Here is a 26,122-nt window from a genome sequence, read left to right as displayed (position 1 = left end):
ACAGGGTTGTGATGGTATTTTATTGAGTATTTCCCCTGTCCAAGTTAAAGGTCTGAGGTCAGGGTAGTCGTATGCTGCGAAGTTTATATAGCTGTAATTATGGGGAATAGCTTGACTTACAGTAACTAATGCTGTGGTTTGGTTTAGCACTGCTAAATGCTGAGCGTGCTAAGTTGCTCATAGTGACGAGGCAAACACGCTGATGTTACGCTGTTATTATGTTTGCCTCAAATGCCACGCTATCATGCTAAGTAGTGTAAAGGCTTTACACTATGAGCAACTTAGCATGCTTAGCATTTAGCTCAAAGCAGTGCTGAACCAACTGTAAGAAGCCCATAAGAGTACAATTAATCCTTTGGAAGCTAAGGCTGTTTGCTCAAATCACTAATGTCATATTGGATTTACGACTAGGCAATCAACTGAGTAGGGTTGACTTTAATGTCTGTATGGCAAAAAGAAATGAGACACTTTATTGTCACTGTAGGCATAAAGTGAACTAGTTTTGGCGACTCTCAGATCAGATGAGAGCAGGAATACAGCTCTAGAATGAAATAATACTCGGTGAGAATCAAACAAAAAACAAACGTGCATGTCGAAGTGGTTCACAAACCAACTACCATTCCCATTCCTATAAGCGATTCAGCCAAAAATCGTCCACTTGTCACCAAATCACAAGCACTAACTGTATGACTGCCAAGATATGACAAATATCATTTATGAGTAAAAATCCTGAAATTTTTTTGCCTTGTCCTTCTTGCAGAGATCGTAGATGGCAACGCTAAGATGACCCTGGGAATGATCTGGACCATAATCCTCCGCTTTGCCATCCAAGACATTTCTGTGGAAGGTAGTGTGTGTGTGCGTATATGTGTGTGTGTGTGTGTGTAACACTTCTTATTCATTGCCTTATTGAAAGGAATTCCTGCACAGTGTCTCGATTTGCAATTGAAAACACTTTTCATTGACACAGTGTCTCAGCGTTAAGACCTCTGTCACACATCTCACCGAAAAAAACCCCCCTGCACAATACCACATATAAACTTGAGCTAATGTGTGTTGATTTGAATGTGAATGTGTAGGAGACTGCTCCTTTTCTATCAAAATGTTTGCAATATGCTCCTGTGCATGGTTAAAGTATATAATGAATTTACAGTTTAATCCAGATTAAACGTTACATGCGATCAGCCTGGATTTGTTCAGTTTTATTTTACGGTGTCGGTACAACACAATGCCAAACACCCCTTGGTATCCACTGGAAACAAGAGAGCATGGAACATCCAAGCAGTCACACATGCTTTCCATTCACTTCACCTCCACTTAATCCGCCACTAAACAGGGATTAGTCGAGAGTCGGTAAAAGCAAAAGCCTGAGAGTTTCTCCAACTTCACAATGATCCTTTCTCCTTGTTCGCAGAGACATCTGCCAAAGAGGGTCTCCTGCTGTGGTGCCAGAGGAAGACTGCACCCTACAAGAATGTCAACATCCAAAACTTTCACATCAGGTAAGGCTTTGCGCAGGAAGGCGTAATAAGTAACAGAAAAGGTTATTTTACTCACATGTCGAGTCGCAGTCTCGGTTAATACCGTGACAAGGTGGAATCATACATTAAGCCGTCAGGGGCTTAAATTTGGGTGTCAAGTGGGGAAAATGAAGCCAAAAAATGTGCATGAGCAGGATGCCATCATCTCACCTAAAGTCGGTTTTATTAAGCCTAAACCTCAGTGGAAAAAATTGCTTTGACAATTGCCCAAACCACAAAAGTGTGTGTCCTGCACCGTTACCAGAATTCAGACCTCAAACAGCCGGTGAGAGAGAGATCAGTCTGATTGGCTGATCAACTGAGGGAACCAGCCCACAAGAGTAGAAACGGATGTGGTGAAAGTTAGTTAGCAAACACAAAGTCAAGAGGGCACACAGAAGGCTCTTTGTGTTTTTTTAATCATAGCCTCATCTGAACATTTAAATACGCAAATATTTTCATGATCATCTAGACTGAATAAACTATAGACCAAGTGACAACTGATTGGGATGATTCAGGAGAGGCCAGCTCTCTCTGATGGTTTGTGGCTCTTCCTAGCCTCCCAGCTAATAGTAGCTCTTCCTAGCTTCATAGCCTCCCATCTAATAGTAGCTCTTCCTAACGTCCTAGCATCCTAGCTAATAGTAGCTCTTCCTAGCTTCATAGCCTCCTAGCTAATAGTAGCTCTAGCTTCCTAGCCTCCCAGCTAATAGTAGCTCTTTCCAGCTTCCTAGCCTCCAAGCTAATGATATTTTTTTCTATTCTCCCAGCTAATAGTAGCTCCTCCTAGCTTCCAAGCTAACACTAACTCTTCCGAGCTTTCTAGCCACCCAGCTAACAGTAGCTCTTCTGGCTCCACCTTTTGAATGATGAATACAAGGTGCTGCTACCTGCTGGTATGAAGAGTTATTTTTTTTCATGCAGGTGCAGAAAATGCCGACCACTGGCTTCAGTCTTTGTGGTGTGTTCAAGCGCAACGTTTTGTTCCAGAAAGTTCTTTAATGTCGATCTGGGAGTTTTCGGGACTTGATTTAATCTTTCTCTAAATATCTCTAGTGTTTGCTGCATTTCTAAATGCTCTGAGTTCATTTCTCTTCTGTTGAGAGCTATCAAAGTTTTAAAGGTCCACAAAGAAGTCTGCAGAAATGCCAAAGTCCGTCAACACACACAAAAGATACAGGAAATGAAAACTAATAAAAACAAAGTGAAAGTTGACTCAGATTGCAAGTAGAGTTTCCGACCACAGGATGCATATCAATGTGTCCACTCCCTGATCGTCTTTTCTCATGACTAGTGTTTATTTTCTTTGCAGACCTTGAGAACAACATATTCCCGCATTAGAGAAAACATTAGCACGTCACGGACTGATAATGTGAGGGTTGTAAGACATTACGCTTGTTTTGACTGGACCAAATTGAAAGCATATCCAGAAACTGATGACAGGTGTGCACACAAATACGCACAGGTGTCTTAGTGTAGCCTTGCAGTCTAGACCTCTAGTCACATACTACGTATATGTGAACACAGCAGTAATTTATTCTTGCATATTGCAGCTTATCTGTTAACTTCAGTTTGCATCTACATGTGATTTTTTATAATTGCCAAAGAAACCAAAAGGAATCATTGACGCCTTCACAGTTTGAATAAAGCACTTCTAAAGTTTGGGAAGTTGAAGTTGCTGCGACTCCTAACTGGCACCGCTTCAAATTCAAATGTAGTTTTCAGCTTGTCTGATTTTATCAGAAACAAGATTTTGAGAACACCCGGATTGCATTAAAACAAAATTCCCTAAATAGCTCCTGACTCGGCACGGACGAGAGCAGTGTTGTGATGGTGAACAGAGCAGACCTGAAAGCAAACAGACTTAACCGAAAACAGACATCAGACATGTTGGCATGAACCAGACCAGCTGAGCGGGACCTGGAGTGGCAGTAATCAGCTGCTGCATTTAAATACATATCTGTAAATCTGCTGCATTAAAAACAGGTAGTGTGAATATACCACTCAGCAACCTGCTCTAGCTTCCTTGTTTCATGCACATCGTGGTCCCTGCAGGTTCAGTTACTCCTAAATCCACATCCTAACAGCCTCCACGCGTGCTGAATTATTGAAAGAGTACCACTGTGACGCTCAGATATTGATGAAAGCCGAGGCAAGAATAGAGGTGGAGGAGAGGTCATTTCAAGGGAGGGTGAATGGAGAGGTAGGGGGAAGGAATTGTCAGAGGCCAGGCTTTTGATGTGGTCTTTTTGTCTGGGAGAGACGGTAGCTGTACACCTCCATCGAGGAAAGTGAACAGATTTATTTTTTTCCTCGACCACTCAAGTGCTGCTGCTTCAGATATGACAAGCTGTGAGTATCCTTGTGAAAGCTCCTCTGGTGTATTTCTTTTTATGGATGGTAATGCACTAAAATAACCCATCTCACTAATTTGTTACCTTGCGAGCAGAGCGCTGCAGTAAATCTTTCACGACTCTTCTGAACTGTGATGGAGATTGCACTGCTCCGTCTCATGACGCTGCATTTAGCCGAGCTGGATTCAGCCCCGAGGCCACTAATCAAAGAACTACAGAAGGCCGCGCTAAAAATATCCAGATCTTCCAGATAAACAGACACGTGAGGTACAGAAAAGTTCAATTTGGCTGTGATGTCTTGAACTTTGTGCTGGATCTCTTATAATACAATCATAGTACGTACATACAGTCGTGCTGCTTGTTGTTACCTTCAATTCTTCAGGGCAAAACATCAGTCACTATAGAAGTTTTTGGTCTGTTGGAAATATAACCAAAGAAGAAGAACAAGAAGAACAAGTTTTTTCCCCCCAACTTTATTGGCAGCATTGAATTAATTCTATAGAAGAAGATGAGCAAGATCGACCTACGTTTTTAGGCCAACACTTGTTTTGGAAACTCGTTGGGTCACCTGTTGTTTACCCCATGTGGGGCTGACATGCTCAATGGAGAGAAACGATCAGATCGAGTGTTTACTTGGTTATTAGGAGCTGATATTTTCCTACTGAACAGATTTCAAAGGTTTACATCACTCCTCTTCGCCTGATTCCTGAAGATGAAGCCAGTCTGTTCCGTGTCCATCTAACATAGCCGGTGTTGTACTTATTTTTTTATTTAGTGGTCCGCAACTTTCTTATTTTGATTCACTCTCGCAGCTCTCTAAACATCTTTACCCTTTTTACAGCAGGAGAAATTTTAAAATGTACTTTTCTTGCACAGCAGAAGATGAACCATAGACTGTATATAAATATGGACAATACGTCCCCACTCCCTTCCATTGGCCAAAGTGATAGGGGCGGCGCCATCTTGCGACTTTAGAGCCAGAATGTGTGCGGTACGGTCACGTTATCAATGACCCGCCCACACTTCCTCCTGACTCACTCACGTTTTTGTTTGATTAATACTGCGCTCTGCTCTACCTCCACCAGTTACAAGGAAATGTTTTTTGGATTATATGCTGTACTCATTTGTTTATTTAATGATTTTCCTACTCACGGTCATGGCAACTTGTAGTCATCATGATGTCACATCCTGTTTCTATAGCGTCAAATAACCAACTGAAACCAACCTTATCAGAAAAATTGACACTTGAATATTCATCAACAGTATATTAACTACCTGAAATGACAGAAACCATCCTTGAAAAAAATTATTTGACGTGTGTTTTATTGTTTTAGTTTGGCCCAAGTCCCATCCACTAACATGGAGGGGGTGGAGCTTATGACCTATACTGCAGCCAGTCACCAGGGGGAGTTCTATTTGGTTTGGCTTCACTTTTGAGGAGCAGTTATGTCGTCCATCTTTATACAAGTCTATGGGTGGAACATTTAGCAGTGAATTCTTTCATGAGCTGGAGGAGACCAAAAAAGAGCTCAAAGATATGAGTCAAATTAATCTAGCGCCCTGGAAAACAGCTCCATGCTTGAATGCTAATGTTAGAGACCCTCTGCTCACTATATTAATATGTAAGGGTTCACTAAAAGTTCAGTTCATCATAAAATCCATGCATGCAGAATGTTGTGATGCCCCCAAGTGGCCTAAACAATGCAGCTTAATTGATATAGCATGAAACTAAAAGAAGAAGTAATACATAACTTGATAAAAATGGTATTTTCAGTATTACTAGTTTTTGCATTCAATACAAACTGGACCGCATCACATCTGTTAGTCAGTAAGTCTCAGTGCGACCACTTGCCAAGAAAATTACTGTGGGAAATTAGAGAGAACCAGTACCGAGGTACCACGTCTGTTCAGTGTACAGAAGTGTCCAAGCAGGAGTTTCTTTCCCTCTGAACATGTTCCAGGATCCCTCAAACGCTAACAGATTGTAATTTCCAATTTTTCTGTGCTGTCCTTGAAAATAATTTGACGGCTCACTTTTCACCAGAGCTCCAAAGTTTCTCCTTTGAACGGGGAGAAAGAGCACCGACTTCCTGTCTCCTTTCACATCGGACTGGTTTGGTCCCAACAATTAGTCTTATATTATACTCCCTATTATACAGTTTTTTATTTTTATTATATAAGGAAAAGGGTCAAAGGAAACTTCATGACAAAGAATCAAAAACATAATTTCTAAGAGCTTTATGTGGAGACCTTTGGACGGTGTGAGCATGTTGCATGAACGTAATTAAGGAGACAGGCGGAGAAGAATGGTCTTGATTAAAGATTAAAGTCAAATTCCTTTTTTTGTTTTTCCTTGTGGTTCACCTCTCTTTGACCCTCATCACGGTTTCTCCTCCTTGTTCTTTCAGCTGGAAAGATGGTTTGGGTTTCTGCGCACTCATTCATCGACACCGTCCAGAGCTCATTGACTACGGAAAACTGCGCAAGGTGAGCTCACGAACAACGTACGCAGACGACACTGTATTTTTGCCAAACTGACATAAATACTCTAGTTGTTAAGTTGATGTTTCCTGTTGAGCAATTTATGAATCACTGAGATGAATACCAAACTTCTGACTTCCAACCTACTTGTACTAAATTTATTGTTTTCTAAATGATAAAACCTCTTGTATGTAGACACTACAAATGAACAGTAGTCGTTTTAGACAAATACTGTCTAAAACCTACGTAAAGATGTATCTAAAAATACATTTTCTAATTTATTTGTGTCTGTTTTCCAGGCATTTTAAAGAATAGTTTGACATTATTGAGAAAACTGATCCTGCCTCCTCCTTGGTTAGCTTAACTTAGCTTAGCATAAGCATTGGAACTTAGGCCATAAATCCACATCCAGAGCCTATAACTACAGCATTCATGTACCCAACTGTTAACAAGTTAAGTGTGAAAGTCTTGACGGTCCCTCGGCTCTGTCGTTGACAGGATGACCCCATGACCAACCTGAACACAGCCTTCGACGTGGCAGAGAAGTACCTGGACATTCCCAAGATGTTGGACGCAGAAGGTGAGCAGTCTAATAGTCAAACGATGACGTTCTGCTGTGTCTACAAAAAAATACAAAATATACCGCTGTCCATCTGGGAGCCTTTTGCAATGCTTGGGCTCAGTAAAACCCAAACTGTATTTTTCTACAGTTAATATTTGCATTCCCCACTTACGTTACTTAACATGTAGCATTAAAGAGAGGTGACGTACATTCAGAAAAGAGGCAAGAGGGGAACCAGAAATGAATCAAATCTGGATGAAGTTCTGAACTGGATATTTTTTTCTTTACAGCCTGTTTATTAATCGCTTGCTCCTAAGGTCTGCTTTGACTTTATATGACTCTTTGGCCCATTACTGGGTAATAGACCATCTCAAAGACAGACAGATATATTACATATTATTAATAAATTTTGATTTAATGCTTTACATTCTCTCATGCAGCTGTGCACACAGAGGCAGACTATTTTCTACTGAATATAAACACGCAGTTCTTCCTCTCTGTATAAATAAATGAAGCTTAATTGACGTCATCCTTCATGTTTTGTTCCTGCTCAGTAAGTATTTGTTGGTCGTTTAAGAACAGACTGCAGTTTCAAATTAAATCCTCACATCTGGACAGTTTTCTTCTTGCCTCTCTGGATATTACTCGTGTGACGAGCTCTACTTCCTGTTTCTTCATTTAACTGTTTAACGACCTCAATCCCACCCCCACCACCACCAAACACCCCGCTCCGTCCCCTCCCTGACGTCCTCTCTTCCCCACAGACATTGTGGGTACTGCCCGTCCGGACGAGAAGGCGATCATGACCTACGTCTCTAGCTTCTACCATGCGTTCTCCGGCGCCCAGAAGGTATCCTGGATGCAGCGTCTCCTTCATCCTCCTCCTCCTCCTCCTCCTCTTCCTCACCCCACCTCTTCCCCTTTTTGTCTCCCACTGCGTGTTTCTCCTAACGGTATCCTTCTCTCTCTGCAGCACACCTCGCTCCCTACAGGGGGTCACTCTCCTTTACTTTCCGCATGGTTCACGCCACCAAATGCATGATGGGACAAAAACGCTCTGTTCTTAGAGGCATTGAGCACAAGTGTGTCTCCAGTCTACCCGACTGTTACGGCGCTGAAGGCCCCATATCCACCTCTGATTAGCGTTTTGAACAGAAGACCCGAGCAGAGTGGGAGGTGTGGCGAAGCTGATCCGATCTGATTGATGGTGATTGCCTGTGATAGGCGCTGTGGTCGACACAAATTAGCCTGAAGTCTGGTTCAGAGCTGGAGATGTAACAGTTTAAACGGCTGGTTATGCTCAGGCGTACGGAGTGACAGCTTAAACTGAGGGTGGAGGAATGAATGAAATCAAAGCGGGCACTTCAAAGTCGGAGCAGTCGGCCCATTTTAACGGATGCACGCCGTCTCGCTCCGGTCCGTCTTCTGGTTTCTCTGTAAGGAAGAAACTTTGGATTTCCTTAGATAAATAATGAAGGATAGCCTGTTCGTTTGACAGCTACCTTGAAGCTCTTAGCCGTGCCTCTACTCTCAGTCCAGGAAGAAGAAGAAGAAGAAGAAAGTTATATAAGACCAGGGTCAGTGTGAGAGGCCCAGCAGTAGAGGGATCATTTCCCCACAGCTGTGTTTTAGCAACTCAGCTCAAAAATGTCTGTGTTTACAGCAGGAGAGAGTGGAGAAGCGTGGTCTGCCTCTCTGAGAGCCGTTAAACTACAGCCAGACTCTGGATTGCTTCCTAGATCTGAGAGGTGTGGGACAAGATACAGCTGGACCTCCAAATAAATAACTAACTAGCTATATTTAATCACCAGAAAAAAAGATTTGTTTCTTCAGTGCACCATCTCCCACTTAAAATAACTCATTAGTCATTTGGAAGACTCATATTCCCTAAAATCAGACCAAAGTGCGGGTAGACTGGAGACGACTCGTGGTTGCGCCCCCTGCTGGCCCTTTTGTCTCTGCACACTTTTACTCTTGTGCATTTTTCTCTCTTCTGTGTCCTCTCTCTCTCTGTCTCTCTCTCTCTTTCTCCCTTCCTCTGTTCCCTGGGCAGATATCATTAGCACCTTGAGGCCAGATGAGAAGGCCGTCATGACTTATGTGTCGTGTTACTACCACGCGTTCTCAGGCAAACAGAAGGTGAGAAAAGAAACGAACAAATGTCCGCGCAAGCGACGAGTGGAGGCCTGACAAAACTGGCTAGCGGAGAACAAAATGAAGCGCTGGCCGCTTCAGTGCAAAACTTAAACGCTTAATAGCTGCTTTTGAATGCTTACATGTGACTCTACGGTTCAATCAAAAAACACCGTACAACACCACTAACTAGAATTTAAACAATGCATTAACAGCTTAATCTGCTTAATAGTTATTATTTGAAATTTTCATCTATAAATGATCACAAATTTGGGAGAATCTTTCCTCATCGCCAGGTCAGACTGAGATCTGAGCCTTACAACAATCACTAAACACTGTCTAACAATGTTATTAGATCTGGTAAACACATTTCAGCTGCAGCTTTACAGACAGACATGAAGCACAACAAATGCCACATCCATTTTAGTTGTATTAGTGCTGGAACCCGGCGACTGCACCGTGATTGTCGACCTTTGCAAAAGGGCACACAGGTTGCATTTTTACTCAAGATAAAGTACGACCTGGTCCCTGTACAGAGAACTCTGTGGTTAAAGGGCTTCAATGCACCTTCACCCAAATGTTCACCGCTTTTAAAGCTAAAGATAAACTGAAAAATGCATTATTTGCAGTGACAGGCCCAACACAACATAGCGATCAGTGCTATGTTATTAAAAGAAAAAGTTCCACTGCACACTGTAACTCCAGCACTGATCAGTGGACAGACACAGTAAGACGTAAGTGGAGCATTTAGCAGCTAAAAGGGTCAGTTTTAGACCCTCAATACCCTGAAACTATTAGCATTTTTGTTGCATGTATTAGAGAAACTACAATGCAACAGCTGATGTAATCCACGTGAGAGCAGGTGCTCTGCTTTGACTACACATTAAAACATTAGGCAGCCCAACAAACACACCTATTTGCATCTTATCTGGCGCCTTATCTGCGGACGGATCCGGTGCATGATTTCAATTTCCTAGAAGCGTGATGACTTCATGGATATTTAATGTGGGCGGCTCCAGTGGGAAATGCTACTTATTCAGGACCTTATCTGGCGTCTTTCAGCAGCATATTGATCCTTGATAAGAGCCGCCGCACGAACCTTTCTCCTCCATCAGCAGGAAGTCGCTGCACTGATTCCAGAGACATCCACAAAAGATCTCTGCAGAGAGTAGCAGAGACTTATCCCCGCACTAAAACTCTTTATTAGGATCCACTTCTCAATGGAGAGTCTGGGAACCGCTGCAGGCTGGCACACAGCTTTACAGCGCTGGCACGGAGTTCACACAGAAACAGACCAATTGTTTCTCCTCCTCTGTGTAACACCTCAGGTTGCACCCCCCCCCCCCCCCCCCTCTCCAGAGCAGGAATTTACCCATAAACACCATCACTCTCTTTATTGGATGGCTCTATACATGGAAATCCTCACACAAAGTGAAAGCCCATATTAGCCCCAGTTTGAGTCTCTCTAACAGCAGCTAGCACTGAGGTCACTGAGGTGATGTCCTCTGTTATATTTCAGGGCATGAGGAGGTTTTAATGATCTGTGGTGGAGTTTACACTCTACCCACGGGCATGTTTTATGCTACTTTAACAATAAATATGATTAAATGTAATTTTTAAAGTATTGTTTTAGCCTTTTACGCCATTATCTTTAGTTTTTCTGGCACATACTTGACTGTCAAATAAGAAACAACTGGACAGATTACACGACAACGGACATATATGGGAAAACAGGCTTCGACTCTGCAGTTCATATCAGTTCTTTGCAGCATTTTAGCATCTTTCAGCTCCGTTTCAGCTCTCAGGTCCAGCTTAAGTTTCTGCAAACCCACTGCGCGCCGCCATACTACACTAAAGAGGCGCACATTTACCCGAGGAGCTGGTGGAGAGCAAAATAGAGCTCAAGTTGTTTGAAAAGGCTAATGTTCGGCGGGTAATTGACAGCTTGTTTCGGCTAGATAGGCCAAAAATAAAGTTCCTGCACATTTAAGGGCTCAAATAAAATAATTCTATCAAATAAAATCTATCAAATTAGTTTAGATGATTATGTAAAGATTTGGGGATTTAGGAAAGAAGTTCAGTAATATTGTAGAGTTGCTTCTGGAAATACCTTGAAAACTTAAAAATATTAAAAGGATCTTCCAGCGTTTATAATGAAAAAAAGACTATGACTGTGTCCCCATTGTCTTCACGGATGAGCGCTAAGACGGTTTTGTCTTAACAGTCACTCCCTCCGGTGTCCTCTGTCCTCTGATGTCAGGACAAAGTAATTCACGAGCGCCGCCCTGGATGTCGAGGCTTTTCGGTAAACAGGCCCGGCGTGCAAACATTTGCTCACAGAAGCACGACCCGCACATCCTGGCTGTCCTTTTAAGGCAGCTCCTGGTGGAGGCCCCCGGAGCACGTCTCCGGCCGAGCCAATTTTCCTCTGTGATCTTTTGACAAAAGAGGCTGGAAGCAGTCCTCGGTGTGGGATGCCAGTCTCTCTGAGCTGTGAGCCGGGGTTGGGGAGGGAGATTCAAGTCTGCCTGGCTGGGTCTCTGTAGTCTGGGGGAAAGGACACAGCTCCGAGCGTATTCTGCATCTTAAATCAATCCTTGTCGAGCTTTTCAGAGAGAGATAAAGCTATCAGTGCAGTTTGCGTTGCGGTTTAAACGGAGACTCTAAAGTGCTTGTTGAAAACCTTCTTCTAAATTCCTGAGCTAAAATCTGCTGCAGACTTTTTGCATGTTGCTTAAATTTCTACCTGCGTTTTTCTCTTCAAATACCTTTCTCTTGTTTCCATTACATTTTCATATTGAACACAACGGGTTAACTGACTAGACGTTGGAAACCCATCGATAAAGACTGACAGGCAGCGGTAAGGAAGTGCTGTGTCATGGATGAGGCCCTCCGTTTCCCCCCACTGGGCTGTTTTAACTCTGGCAGGAGCTTCACTCTTCATTTCCCCAGTCGAAGCTCCTCATATAGAGCCTAAAGAACACACCGCTTGCTGCTGTGCTTCTATAAAAAGACGGTGTTGCGGGGAGAAAAGGTGCCCCGACACCTGACGACAGGTACAAGCTGATACGTCCCCGTTCCAGCTCCCTTTAATTGTCACCAGAGTGAATATTTCTGCTGGAAATAGACGTTAGATGATAAATCATAGGACATTTTAATGACAGTCTCAGACATTATTACACAAAAAAGAAGCATCCTGCAGTATTTGTCCTGATTTTAAAGCAGCATTGTTCCTGATGTATTGCTTCATTCTCAAAAATTTCTCATTTGGGAAATCTCGGAGCAGTTCTGTAGGCGGAAATTACTCAAATGCATCACTTTACATTATAGAAGCAAATGTTATAGATGGCTGAACACTAAGAATCCCCCCCTCAACAAAAATGTGCTCTCACTCAGCTCTGGGTCTCACTCTGTTTCTCCCCTCGCCCCCTCGTCATCCAGGCAGAGACAGCGGCCAACAGGATCTGCAAGGTGCTGGCTGTCAACCAAGAGAATGAGCAGCTGATGGAGGACTATGAGAAGCTGGCCAGTGATGTGAGCACACCCCAGTTTTTTTTTCCCTTATACGTGCCCTGCACCTCCTCTACCCTCCCTCTCTCCCTCTCCCCCTCCTTTCTGAGCCGCTCCCTCGCCTCCTAAACCTCTGGGGGTGTTTGTGCTCCGTAACGTGGCAGATGTAGATGAAATGCAGGCAGAACGAACGCTGTTGAGTTGAGTTTAGTTGTAGTTTTATCTCATTTCCCAATAATCTGATAGATTTAGGGCTGAACACTGCTTTTCTATCATCCAGGCAGGTTTTAGTTCATGTTAACTTATTAAAAAAAGGATAGTTTTCATTTTGAAGATTTACTACTCTCATAAATATAAGTTAAAAGCCAGGAAACACTTTATCTAATGGTTAGTTTAGGCACATTATCACATATTAAAAACGTCTTCAGTGGCTTTTTTAAAGGTTAACAATATATTAAAAGCATAGATTCTTTTAAAAATACTTCTTCGTGGTGTGTTCAAGTGCCCCGTGTAATCTCAGACATCTTCAGCTGCAGTGCGAACTGTCTTTAATGTCCAAACAACGCTCAACGCACCAACTAGAAATGCATTCGATAACCACCCGTTGAAGCTGCCTTCTTATGGAAAGTAAAAAAAATAAAAGTATTAAATGGGATAAAGCTTCAAAAAACAATAAGATGTTCTTATATTTTCATTTGCTTGCAAGAGTGAAGAAAAATCAATTAGCTCACTCATTAACCACCTGTATTCTCTTTCCACACATCAATCACATCCTCCACACCTCATTAACTTCCTCTCTCCCAACTTGATCCTCCATTTTTCTTTCATTGGCATGGTTCTCCTTTGCCTCTCCTTCCCTCTTTATTTCACTCGTTTATCCTCTATCCTCCTATTAACCACACACACACACACACACACACACACATGCACACACTTGCCTACACGCCACCAACACACCAGCTGTTGGAGTGGATCCGTCGCACCATCCCCTGGCTGGAGAACCGAATGCCCGAGAACACCATGCAGGCCATGCAGCAGAAGCTGGAGGACTTCAGAGATTACCGCCGCCTCCACAAGCCGCCCAAAGTGCAGGAGAAGTGCCAGCTGGAGATCAATTTCAACACCCTGCAGACCAAGCTGAGGCTCAGCAACAGGCCCGCCTTCATGCCCTCAGAGGGAAAGATGGTCTCGGTAGGTGACGGCAATTCGGGCAAGTACGAATTCACACACAAAAAAATCAAAAAAAGTTTGGGATACAAATTACTTTTGTGCACAAACTTTTCTGTAACAGACTTAAATCAAACCTTGCAGGCTTTGGAAGAAATATGGAAGTGTAGCTAACTTTATAGACAAAGCTGGCGAACATGTGCTAACGACTTTGCAGTGTAACTCCAAAACATGAATAGTCGTGCCCTAATATTTTTATTTTACAAATATTTTACTTGAATAATTGAACATTTGTCATATTTATATATATATATTAAATTTTCCATGAGATATTTTTGTAGCTATTCCAACTTAAAGCTGCAGTAAACAGCATGCTAGCATGCTAACAATGGCTGAAAAGGCAGAATCTGAATTGTTTTACGTTTTTTTTCTTCTGGTCTCATAATTTTTAGTTTTAGTAAGAAGCCATTAAGCCGCCTTTGTACAATGACTATTTAGCATCAACTTGAAGCCAGACAATTGAACATAGTTGAGCATTTAGCAGCTCCAGAGAGACGGATATTCTTCTAAAGATGTGGAGGAGACCAAAAATGAGCAAAAGGAGAGTGAAAATTGGATGCACACTCATCAGGTGCCCATAAAAGTCTATAAAACAACGCTAATGTTTCATCTCATGGATAAATAAGCATAAAAAGATCACCAGAAGTATTCCTGGTGGCTTAAGATAAATTCACCCCATATGGTTGTAAGGGAAAATGAACACTCTTTGCAGACTTCACAGTCTAATTTAGACGTTATTGTGTTTGTTTCACCTTCTGCATGTTTTTGGCAAGAAATAAATGTCTTTCTTTGCCTCGTGCAGGACATCAACAATGCCTGGGGAGGTCTAGAGGGAGCAGAGAAGGGCTACGAAGAGTGGCTCCTCAATGAGATCCGCCGGCTGGAAAGACTCGACCACCTGGCAGAGAAGTTCCGCCAAAAAGCCGCCATCCACGAAGCCTGGACCGACGGTACTGAATGTTTCCAGGAAGTTCTGTGTGATCACATTAATATAAATGTTATGCTAATATAATAAATGCTAATATATTTACCTGCCCCCTGCAGGTAAAGAGGAGATGCTGCAGAAGCGGGACTACGAGACGGCCTCTCTGTCGGAGATCAAGGCCCTGCTGAAGAAACACGAGGCCTTCGAGAGCGACTTGGCTGCACACCAGGACCGCGTGGAGCAGATCGCAGCCATCGCGCAGGAGTTAAAGTAAGACCTGATGAACAGATGGATGTATGGATCAATACAGTACTAAATAGAGAACAATAGATTAACATTAATCTCGCTTCGTTTTTAGACCCAAGTGAGAAAACACTGAGAAAGTCAGGGACAAATATTGACTCAAATAAACTCTTCATGGGCTGCTAAGGTCAAAACAAATTGAGATGACAAACACAGGAAGACCCAACTGTTGTCTAAGAAACCTGATGAATGTGATTTAAAGCTGCTGCAGCTCTGATAATGACTCATGGATCTCTTGTGTTCTTGTCGTGCCCCAGTGAGCTGGACTACTACGACTCCCCGAGTGTAAACGCTCGCTGCCAGCGGATCTGCGACCAGTGGGATGCGCTCGGAGCTATGACCCAGAAACGCAGTGAAGCTTTGCAGGTGACACATGGGATAAAAGAAACTCAGGGAGGCGGGAGGAGGGTCGACTTTAAGGGAACTGAAGCTAAACAAATTACTGAAGAATGAAATACCTGGCTTTAAGATATCTCGTTTTGTTATCCTCACAGTCAGAAGCTACGTGATTTTCATGGTTCCCACTAGCCTTGAAAAAAACTCCTTTAAAGTTTGGCATAACCTAACATAAAACATAAAAAAAGACTGGCTGCAGGTCAGTAGATTAAATATGTATTAACCTACAAAACGTTAAACATCCTCCTTATTGTTTTACGCTCGACAGAGGACCGAGAAGCTGCTTGAAACCATCGACCAACTGTACCTTGAATTTGCCAAAAGAGCGGCTCCGTTCAACAACTGGATGGAGGGTGCGATGGAGGACCTGCAGGACACCTTCATCGTCCACACCATCGAGGAAATCCAGGTGAGCACAGACCTAAGGTAAACTAGTAACATGTAGCCTGCGCGGAGGCTTATATATGTTGTCAGGTAGCTTAGCTTAGCATGAAAACTGGAAACTGGAAACAAATCTGCATCTTACATCACGTTTCTTTAATTCATTCATTCTTTTTCCCACTGAAATTAAGTTTAGTTACTGCCCAGAAATAGCTTGACACAACCCATGTAAATCCACAACTTGTCACTTTCTCATTTTCAAGATAGTGAGTGTTGATTTAAAAGAGCTGCTGAGTGGATTTTGTTCTCTTTGGACGGGCCTGACATTTATCACACAGATCTCAGAGTGGTATCGATCTTCTCGTCTAACTCTCACCAAAAATAAAAAAACAGATAAACTTTCTCAAGACTTTTCCCCAAATGTCAAATTCTTTGTGTTAAATCCGTGTTTGGAAGCGTTGGAAATACATCGATCAGCCACAACATTAAAACCACTGACGGGAGAAGTAAATAACATTGACCATCTTGTGACAATACAATGTTCTGCTGGGAAACTTTTGGACCTGGCATTCATTCATGTGGATGTTACTTAGACATGTAGCACCCACCTAGACCAGACCAGACACCCCCACCCCATAGCAATGACACTCGTTGATGGCAGCAGCCATCCCCAGTGAAATGCAGCCTGACACAGGCACACACACAAAAACGCTTTAGGTATATATTATCATGTAAGCAAGTTAGTATTCAAACCAGTTTTTACAAAAATATGAAACCTACTTGAACATATTAACGTACACACACTCTCCGTCATTGTAATGTTAACTGACAAAATCCCTCTTGCCCTTTAAAAAACCCAAGAAATGAACCCATCCGATCATATTTCAGGTGTAAACACTGATTTGCGGTGCATATTTTCTTTCTGTGTCTCAGGGACTAAGCTCGGCCCACGAGCAGTTCAAAGCCACGCTGCCGGAGGCCGACAAGGAGCGTCAGGCCATCCTGGGCATCCACAATGAGATTGCCAAAATTGTGCAGACCTATCACGTGAATATGGCTGGCACCAACCCTTACACCACCATCAACCCGCAGGAGATTAACGCCAAATGGGACAAGGTAATGCAACTGATGCGACCGAGCAGAAAACAAACCGTGTAGCCACAAACCCGAGGTGTGTTGAGCAAAGGTTTACGCCCATCATCTGGATGGACAACGCGGTATTTAAAAAGAGTATGGCTGCAACAATCAAAGCTGTTTTAGTAAGATTTTATGGCATGAGATTAAATATTTCAGAGCTTGTCTTACAATAAAGGGAACTACTGAAGATAGGATTGTTAGTATTAACACCCGTGGGTTTTCCATTGCTCTCTTGTCCGCTGCAGGTCAGGCAGCTGGTGCCTCAGCGCGACCAGGCTCTGATTGAAGAACACGCCCGGCAGCAGAACAACGAGCGTCTGCGCAGACAGTTTGCCAACCAAGCCAATGTCATTGGGCCCTGGATCCAGACCAAGATGGAGGTCAGTGCAGCGAACTAGGGAACTTTCCTCTATTCTGTTGCGAGGAATCCTAATACCTGGCGTCTACAGCCTTAAGATATTTTCATATACCTGGAAAGAGACAAGTAATAACATCTGCATGACCTTGGCGACCCTTACATGAAATTGAGTTGATCCTCTGCTTTGCATTCCTCTTAATTACACCGTGTGTCCGTGCAGGAAATCGGCCGCATCTCGATCGAGATGCACGGCACCCTGGAGGACCAGCTGACGCACCTCCGCCAGTACGAGAAAAGCATCATCAACTACAAGCCAAAGATCGACCAGCTGGAGGGAGACCACCAGCTCATCCAGGAAGCTCTCATCTTTGACAACAAGCACACCAACTACACCATGGAGGTAAAAACACCTGCTGAGATCTCTGCTATCCAGGGAATGTGCGCTTTAATGTTCCCAATTATCACTTCTCTATTTGGGGTCTGACCTGTAAGTATTTTATGCTACGCAGTGTGGTTCAACAGCCAAAGTAAAGACTTCAAGAATTTAATACCGAACTTTCCTGACGTGGCAGTTTTACCATCCAGCCTCCAGCGTGCAAAAATTAACTTTCTGGCTCGTCGGCCAAGCGCTGGGAAACTAAACCCTGCTTCCTGCCAAGAATAGTTTTTACTCTCCAAAATAATCCAAATGAATCCTATTGTGACAGATGTCCAGAATCAGCTGCTATATGAAGCGTTTGGTAAAGAGACATATTTATACCATCTGCTGCGGTCCGATCAGTTAAAGGAGGTAGTCGTGATGTATTTTATGTGCAGTGTTGTGCATGAACGGCGTCAGTTGAAAAACTGTGAGCGTAGACGCGAGTTTGGAAACAAAAGTTTTATGACAGCTGTCAGACGACGTGCGATTTCAGCATCCAGCACGGCTGGATGCTGAAATAAACAAGAACTTTGTTATTTGAGTTATTTCCTAGTATATCTAGTATATACAGTCAATGGTTATTCAAAAAAGCAGCATTAATCCCGGCGGGAAAAAAATATCACGGGCTGGGGACGGATGGGAAGGTCAGTCAGAGATTCTGTTGGACAAGAATAGCTCGAAGCTGCTCATTAAATTTTTTTTAAAAGAAATACGGAGAAAATTTACTTTTATCTCTGCAAACTGAACTTTGAAGTAGTTCTTGTTTAGTGTGACCTACACAACATTAGGAAGGTGGTCATAATGTTATGCTTGATCGGTCTATAGTATGTATATGTAGATTTATGTTTTAACAATTAAGACAGAAAAGAAGAACAACAACTAAAGAGAAGAAAAACTCCAGTTTACTAGTTTAGAAGCTGCCTCTTTTCTACAGGGCAGAATGACAGATGGTCAGTTAGGAGACGTGTTATCATCATTTCTTGTCTTTTATTTTGCACAAACTGAAGGAATGTGATGTCTGTCAGAGACAAAGCTAAGAAGAACAATGAAATAGTACCGTGTAAAATCAGAGCACTTCAATTTAAATTATTGTCGTCTTTTCTTTCTCTTAAAAGTACATTTTACAGGCCACGTCAGCCATATCTGCCTTGTCCTGAGCAGTAAATATTAACCTTTTCCTCCACTTGGGATACAACAAATCACAAATCATTTACAACCAACTGAATCCCAGCTGAAATAAAAGCCTCAGAGACCGTTTTACTATCTGTTCCTCCTAAAACTTCCTCCGTCTGCGTCTTCTTCTCCTCTGCAGCACATCCGCGTGGGCTGGGAGCAGCTCCTCACCACCATCGCCCGCACCATCAACGAAATCGAGAACCAGATCTTGACGCGAGACGCCAAGGGCATCAGCCAGGAGCAGCTGAACGAGTTCCGGGCCTCCTTCAACCACTTCGACAGGGTCAGTAGTCGTACTGAGTCAGTGTGCAGACAGAGAGCGGCAGCCGAGGAGAGGTCCGTGGACGCTGCGATGCTCGTTTACAGGCCGATGTCTAGATTCGGTTTGCTTGGGGACAGACATGGGATCGTAACAGGAGCAAAAATGTTTCATGTCGTGATAGTTTGACATTTGAGAAATGCCCTTATTTGCTTTCTGGCAGAGAGTTAAAGGTTAGTGCTCCTCTGATATCTGCAGTGGTGTAAAGTCATCTTATTCATCTTATTCTTCATGGTGTTTACTTGTCTACATTTTTCTGAAGCTGTCGTTACTGCAAATTAGGATGTTAAAAAATGATCATAATCTAATTATTTGTATAATACATTGAATTGTTATAAGGGAAATTAAGCCACCGGACAAAATTAGTAAATTCAACTCTACCTCAGTCAGCTACAATTTTTAAATCCTGCTTGAGAGTCAATACGCGAGTAATAATAATATCCAATAGTATAAAAAATTATGTTGATTGAACATATACATATACATTTTGCAATGTAGGACTTTCATTCATTCATTATTTATTATTTGGCACGTAAAATATGATAAAAACGCAACAACAATAACAATACCGAAAGTACATTAACAATACACAATTAAAGAAAGAAAAAGCATAAAGGCATGCCAGGAAAACCCCAAAAACCTTCAAGCGGCTTGAATAGGAGGGTTCCCCAAAAGAACATTTAAACTTTAACTAAAGAAAAACAATCAGGACATAAAACAGACGACAAAACAAAAAAAAAACAACAATCAGAAACACGACAACTTTTACGACTTTTACTTGTAGCCAGGCATTTTTAAATTGTGTTACTTTTACCATTAACTGTTCTGTATATAAAGATGGACAAAAACCCTCTGGAGACACTTTTGAAGCCCAACGTGGACGACACCGGCCGTCGCCATCTTGGCAGTTTCTGACTCCGCCTATGAGGTGGAGCTCTGAGACGGGCAGGTGTATTCCTAGGCTAGCAAACAGCTAACAGCTAAATTCAAGCACTAAAATAACTGAAATTAGTAAGTTATATATATATAAAAAATACAATTAATTATGTTAAACGTGTTTATTTCTGCTGTAAAGTTGGATATTTTATTGTGAAGGTCTTGGGTGGTTGACTCACTTTCGGACCCACCCTCAAGTGGCCACTCAAGGAACTGCAGTTCATTTTCTCAGCCGCTTAGTTTTTAATTAATTAAAGATTCTGAGTACTTCTTCCATCACTGCATATCTGAGCGTTAAATCTGACAGATAGTTAGCTTAGTATATCCATAAAGAGTTTTTTCTAAAAGACTGGTGGGAAGTTGGGGTTCAAAGAAGCTTTTTGGATTAACCATGACCTGGATGACTAAGAACCTTTAGCTTAGCTTCAAATCTTTAATCATGGGGAGAGCACCTAGTCTGACTGTGTCCACAGGTCATGACTTGTTCCTGCGGTTCTTAAATGGCGCCTCCCTGTTTTATAGGGCCTTTGCACCAGACTATTTCCTGGCCAGATGCAAATACTTTTATTACACTTGAGTCTGCTGGTTTGCCAGTGAGCCTTGCTATGCAAATCTAACCACCTAATATTTCTAGCCTCATATTCACCATACAGTCAGGAGACTGTCTGCAAGACAAGGGGGGAATAAATGCCTTTCTCAAAATGTCAAACTATTCTGCTGCCGACTGACGTAACATTTTGCTGTGTGTGGAGTCACAAGTTTGTCTTGTGTATATTTAGACCGCGTCAGGAAAGAAAAGAAGTTGAGGTGAGAATACATGACTTCTGGGTTTGAGACCGTCCTGTCATGCTGCCCGAGGTGTAGCTAACAGCAGTCCCTTTAACAGTGTTTTAACCAAACTGTGTGCAGCTTGTGTGTCACATGCATCGGGGTGTTTAGTAACCTTACAGCTCGGTAGTTGAGTCGGCACATCTTTAAAAGAAATATCAGGAAGAGTGTCGACTAGAAATGCTTTCATTATACAGGAAGGTGAAATGAAACAGAGCAGGTAGATTAAAAATTTGCTTCAATAAAAACCGTGCTGTCTTTGCCAGCCGGCCGCCTCCAGAGCTTAGTGTTTACGTTGCGGCGTTCAGCGTTACGGGAACAGCACCAATTATGGAAAAAAATTTTATTCAGCTCCCCCCCTCCTACTGCACCGTCACCTCATGCATCCTCCCAGAGCTGCCCCATTGCTAATCAATACCTGTGGTCAACGATCAGAGCTCACAGGAGCTCAAATGTAGACCTGGACTTAGTTTAGTTTTATTTTTTATTAATGCTTCAAGGATTACAGCTTGACATTGTAGGTAGACAGGAGGAGGTTACAGCTGAAGAAGGAAGTTGTAAAACTTTATTTGTTGTAATAGTTGGGTTAATGTCTTGGTTAATTCCTCTAAATCACAGGTGTCAAACATGCGGCTCGTGGGCCAAAAGTGGCCCGCCAGAGGGTCTAATCTGGCCCGCTGCATTATTTTGCAAAGTGCGAAAATTCAATGAAAACAACTGATATCCCTAATTTGTCCATTGTTTTAGTAAGAGAAGTGGACAGAAGACAACACTGAGATGCAAGGCTAAACAGCAGACGGCAATGTGCCCAAATTGCACATATTTTACTTAAGAAATTTTATTTATTTATTTATTTATTTTTAATAATTTACTTATTCTTCTTTGCACTAAAACAAATGCAAAAAAGTCTGGAGTTCTCGTTATTTATAGTTTATTATGCTGTTCTTCTTACTGGTCTGGCCTGCTTGAGATCAAATTGGGCTGTATGTGGCCCCCAGACTAAAATGAGTTTGACACCCCTGCTCTAAATGAATCTGAAAATGTTACCTTCCTTCTAGAAATGTGGTATTTTTCAGCTATTGCTCGACTAATCAAAAGCTATTTATTGGCTAAAAATAGGACAGAATGATTGAAAATTAATTGCTGTCAGCTAACTGCAGTCTTTTAAGAACATTTTCCAATTAAAACTGACCAGACTTTAGAGGTTACAGCTTCTCAAGTGGTAACAGTAATAGGTTTTCTTCATCTTCTGTGATATTAACGTAAATATGTTTGGGTTTTAGACTGCTGAGAAAAAAAAAAAAATGTAATTATCCTTTTGTTGTTTGCTGATCTATATAGGCTAATAACGTGATTTATAAATTGAGAAAATACAAGAAAATAATCTTTAGCTGTAGTTAAAGTATGTGTGTTTACATTGTGTTTAATGAAGCATTTGGCTCTGATGTTTGCCTGTACGAAACGAGGTAAAGACTTTGCTTCTAAACGGAGCATATTTTGTGATAAGTACGTGTGCCATTGACGATACGAATAACCTCACCACAAGGCCCTGTAGTCTGCCTGCCACACTGCACATTAACGCCTCTGAATGCCCTCGCCCAGCATGGCAGCACTGCTGCCACCGTGTGTTCACCTGCCAGATCCTAATGAATATGCACTGTGTTCTCTGTTTTCTATCTCTTGTGCATGGCCCTCTCCCTTCACCCCCCTCACCTCCTCTTTCCTCCCCGGGCATGGTGCACTCCCTCCATCTTCCTCCTCCCCCCCACCGACACCACCTCACCTGCCTCCCTGCCCCCCTCCCCCACCTTCTCACCTCACCGTCACTGACACCGTTGTATGTGTTGCTGCATGGCCTGTGGCCCCCGACGCCTCGCCTCGCCTCGCCTCGCCTCGCCTGGCACTGGCCTCCCACACCCCAGGACCACTCGGGCACTCTGGGCGCAGAGGAGTTCAAGGCCTGCCTGATCAGCCTGGGCTTCGATATCGCCAACGATGCACAGGTACTTAATCGTAGCCACAGCCCCGCAGAGAGAGATTTAACTGGTTTTCCTTTTTTTTCTTCTGCACTTTTCCCCTCTTGTACTTCCACTCCTCCTCCTCCTCCTCCTTTATTCTTGTCTTTGCTCGTCTAAATTTTCCCACTTTTTGCGACGTCCACATCACGGATCGTTGCGGTTCTCTTCCTTAATCCTGCTCTTTGTTCATCCTTCATGCTCCACATGACTTCCTTCCTCTGCTGCCCCTGCCTCTCCTTCTCTGTTTCTCTCTTTTTTTCCTCCTGTTGTTGTTTTCCATCTCTGACCTTGTAGAAGAGAACAGGAATCATGGATGCTGAAGACTTCAAAACCTGCCTTATCTCCGTGGGTTACAACCTGGTAAAGCCATGAGCACTCTTCAAGTATGAACATTTGTTTGTGTGTGATTAACACGACCTGTTGGAGATGGTAATGGATGCATAGTAAGGTTCATGTTATTCAAACTAAAAAACAACTGATGTCTTATTATAATATTCTATGTAAGGATCAGATCAGAACTGACCCGTGTAATGTGCACTGCTACACACTAGACAACATATTTTAGCATATTTAACATCTTTGTTTGCTGTGTTGTTTTGCTGTGTTGTTTTGCTGTGTTGCCGCGGGGACCGTCACCGTGGCGACCGAGCTTCACACTCTCCTCTCTGTCGCCGCCAGGGTGAAAACGAGTTCTCCCGCATCATGAGCATAGTGGACCCCAACAGGATGGGCCTCGTCACCTTCCAGGCCTTCATCGACTTCATGTCCCGCGAGACGGCCGACACGGACACCGCCGACCAGGTCATGGCCTCCTTCAAAGTTCTGGCAGGGGACAAGGTATGGTATTAAGGTTTTAGTCGACACTCCCGAAATAAAGATTCAGAGATTCGTGTTTAATGGACTTTTAGAAATGAGACAAACACACCGTATGCAGATATAGATGACTGAGCAGCACATTTAAAGCGGCTCTTTACTCCACTATGAGCGCCAGGACTAGTTTTAAGACAATAAAGTGATGAACACTAAATTTTAAGTCAACTCTTTTACCTTTTTGAACACCCTTTGGGTTTCCCAGCTCACTATAGTGTTCTATTTTTGTTCACCCTTGTTTTGTACACTGCCAAACCCTAGACGAACTGAAGCAGGTGAACACAGTGGAGCAGTTCCTAAAGAGTTAAATATTTCCCTCAAGAGTTGTTGGAGACCAAAACAGAGCTAAAAGGATGATAATAATAATATCAGGAGGCCAGAAATTTCTGCTGGATATGCACACAGGTTACTGTTTGCTAATAAGTTCACCATCTCAGACCATAATCAGTCTAATCAAGTAGTAAACTTTGCTTCACTGACTACTTCTCAAAACCAGAAACACCAAAACAAAGTCATTTCTGTAGCCGCTTGTCCTCTGGAGGGTCCCATCTGTCACTGGGCGAGAGGCAAGGCCAATTTAGAATCACCAATTAACCTAACCAGCATATCTTTGGACGATGGGAGGAAGCTGGAGTACCTGGAGAGAACCCACGCAGACACAGGGAGAACATGCAAACTCCACACAGAAAGGCCCAGTCGGCCCATGGTTGCAAACCCAGAACCTTCTCGCTGTGTCCACTTCTCCCGTTTAACCGTGACCCCACTGTGCCACCAGATTGTAGAGTATGTGAAATAAAAATGTGGATCTGTGTGGACATCTTGTCATCCACCTGCAGACAAAATATATCTCATAGATCTTTACTCACTCTTTTTCGTCCATAAATAAATGAACCTAGTTCGCGAGGAAACAGCTGTTGACTTCGATTGGGATCAGCAATTCAAAACTACTTCTTATATTTTGCTATTTTTATGTCTCCATGTATTGAATGTGTTGTATTGTATTTCTTACAGCTGGTATCTGAACGTAACACACTGTATATTTGTTCTCCTCCTCGTCTATAGAACTACATCTTAGCCGATGAGCTTCGCCGGGAGCTGCCTCCAGACCAGGCCGAGTACTGCATCGCCCGCATGGCCCCTTACACCGGCCCCGACGGCATTCCCGGAGCCCTCGACTACATGTCCTTCTCCACCGCTCTGTACGGGGAGAGCGACCTCTGAACACTCTGTCATGTCGTCCTGACTCTGGACCACCAAGCCTACCTGCTCTGATCACCGCCACGTCCTCCGACTGCCCCGTCACCACACTCCCATCCTACTACGCTCATTTTTTATTTTTTTTTGTATGTCTCTGGCCTTATCTTTTTGTCATTATCCTCTGTCTCCTCCTGCTCCTCCCCCCCTCCCCCCTCACCCCCCACCAACCCATCCAGCCTCTCCACCGCTCCCTCACAGTCTGTCTCCGTTGTATTTGCTTCCCACGCAGCGCAGCAGCTCTCCAGGTTTACAAAGAGGGAGAGACAATGAAAATGTTTCTGTTTTTATTTTCTCGTTGTCATTGTTTTTTTTTCTTCAAAAAAAAAATGAATAAAGTTAACATATTTTATTATACTGAACAAAAAAAGGTATTTTTCTTCACCTGATTGAAAATAAGAGACGAAAATTGTAATAAAGAAAAATTGCTATACTGTCTCTTTTTCAGTGGTTTTCTAATAGAGTCCTGCTTTTATCTGACTCTCTGGTCCAGAGCAAGATCTAATGACAGTCATATTAGAAAAACATTTGCATGTATCATTTTATCTAAAGGGAAAGCAGATGAGAAGAGAATCATTGAATGGTTATGGTGGCATAAATGATCAGAGATAAACTGACCTGCACAAAGAAGAGCTGCAGTGAGCTGCTGTTCATGACTGCATTCAGATGGCGATAGGTTTGCATATGTATCCTGCAGGTCAAATAATGTCAATAATTTCCTAAACCACTACTCAGTTTTCTTAGTTTTTGATTAACAGTCCCACAAACACTCATTTATTTCCCAATTTGGATGAGCATATAAGAAATATGTCATATAAACCTTCATAGAAGTCCTCTACTTATACGTAGAAATGGCCTGCAAATCATTTAAATTCATCTATTTTGTCAGCTGTAGTATTTTTAAATTTTAGTAAACATTTTAAGGTATAAGCGCTGGAAAAGTGGCAGCATAAAAATCCCAGTGAGATATGGCTTAAACATAAACTTAGATGATTCAACCAACGCTCTGGCTT

General features: G+C 42.7%; 1 protein-coding gene across 4 annotated transcripts in view; it reads left to right on the top strand.

Annotated features, from left to right (window-relative positions):
- The window catches only part of actn1 (actinin, alpha 1), a 58,819-nt gene extending 33,274 nt beyond the window's left edge, over positions 1 to 25,545 (top strand). The window contains exons 4-22 of one of the 4 annotated variants that reach the window (XM_084568714.1): positions 761 to 847; positions 1,415 to 1,502; positions 6,283 to 6,361; positions 6,854 to 6,935; positions 8,971 to 9,056; positions 12,492 to 12,584; positions 13,521 to 13,751; positions 14,590 to 14,737; positions 14,832 to 14,982; positions 15,273 to 15,381; positions 15,680 to 15,820; positions 16,726 to 16,908; positions 17,175 to 17,309; positions 17,508 to 17,687; positions 19,021 to 19,167; positions 22,890 to 22,970; positions 23,280 to 23,345; positions 23,664 to 23,822; positions 24,918 to 25,545. In XM_084568714.1, the coding sequence (XP_084424840.1) occupies positions 761 to 847; positions 1,415 to 1,502; positions 6,283 to 6,361; positions 6,854 to 6,935; positions 8,971 to 9,056; positions 12,492 to 12,584; positions 13,521 to 13,751; positions 14,590 to 14,737; positions 14,832 to 14,982; positions 15,273 to 15,381; positions 15,680 to 15,820; positions 16,726 to 16,908; positions 17,175 to 17,309; positions 17,508 to 17,687; positions 19,021 to 19,167; positions 22,890 to 22,970; positions 23,280 to 23,345; positions 23,664 to 23,822; positions 24,918 to 25,076 (2,405 nt within the window). In that variant the 3' untranslated portion in view covers positions 25,077 to 25,545. Of the gene's footprint in view, positions 1 to 760; positions 848 to 1,414; positions 1,503 to 6,282; positions 6,362 to 6,853; positions 6,936 to 7,681; positions 7,768 to 8,970; positions 9,057 to 12,491; positions 12,585 to 13,520; positions 13,752 to 14,589; positions 14,738 to 14,831; positions 14,983 to 15,272; positions 15,382 to 15,679; positions 15,821 to 16,725; positions 16,909 to 17,174; positions 17,310 to 17,507; positions 17,688 to 19,020; positions 19,168 to 22,889; positions 22,971 to 23,279; positions 23,346 to 23,663; positions 23,823 to 24,917 lie in introns of all 4 variants that reach the window. The other 3 variants (XM_084568713.1, XM_084568712.1, XM_084568711.1) reach the window with 3 other exon arrangements.
- The last annotated feature ends 577 nt before the right edge of the window (positions 25,546 to 26,122 follow it).

This window comes from Chelon labrosus (genome assembly GCF_963514085.1).
Source record: "Chelon labrosus genome assembly, chromosome: 20".
Taxonomy (NCBI): Eukaryota; Metazoa; Chordata; class Actinopteri; order Mugiliformes; family Mugilidae; genus Chelon; species Chelon labrosus.
Note: the sequence above shows the minus strand (reverse complement) of the source record. Positions and strands in the feature narration are given on the sequence as shown.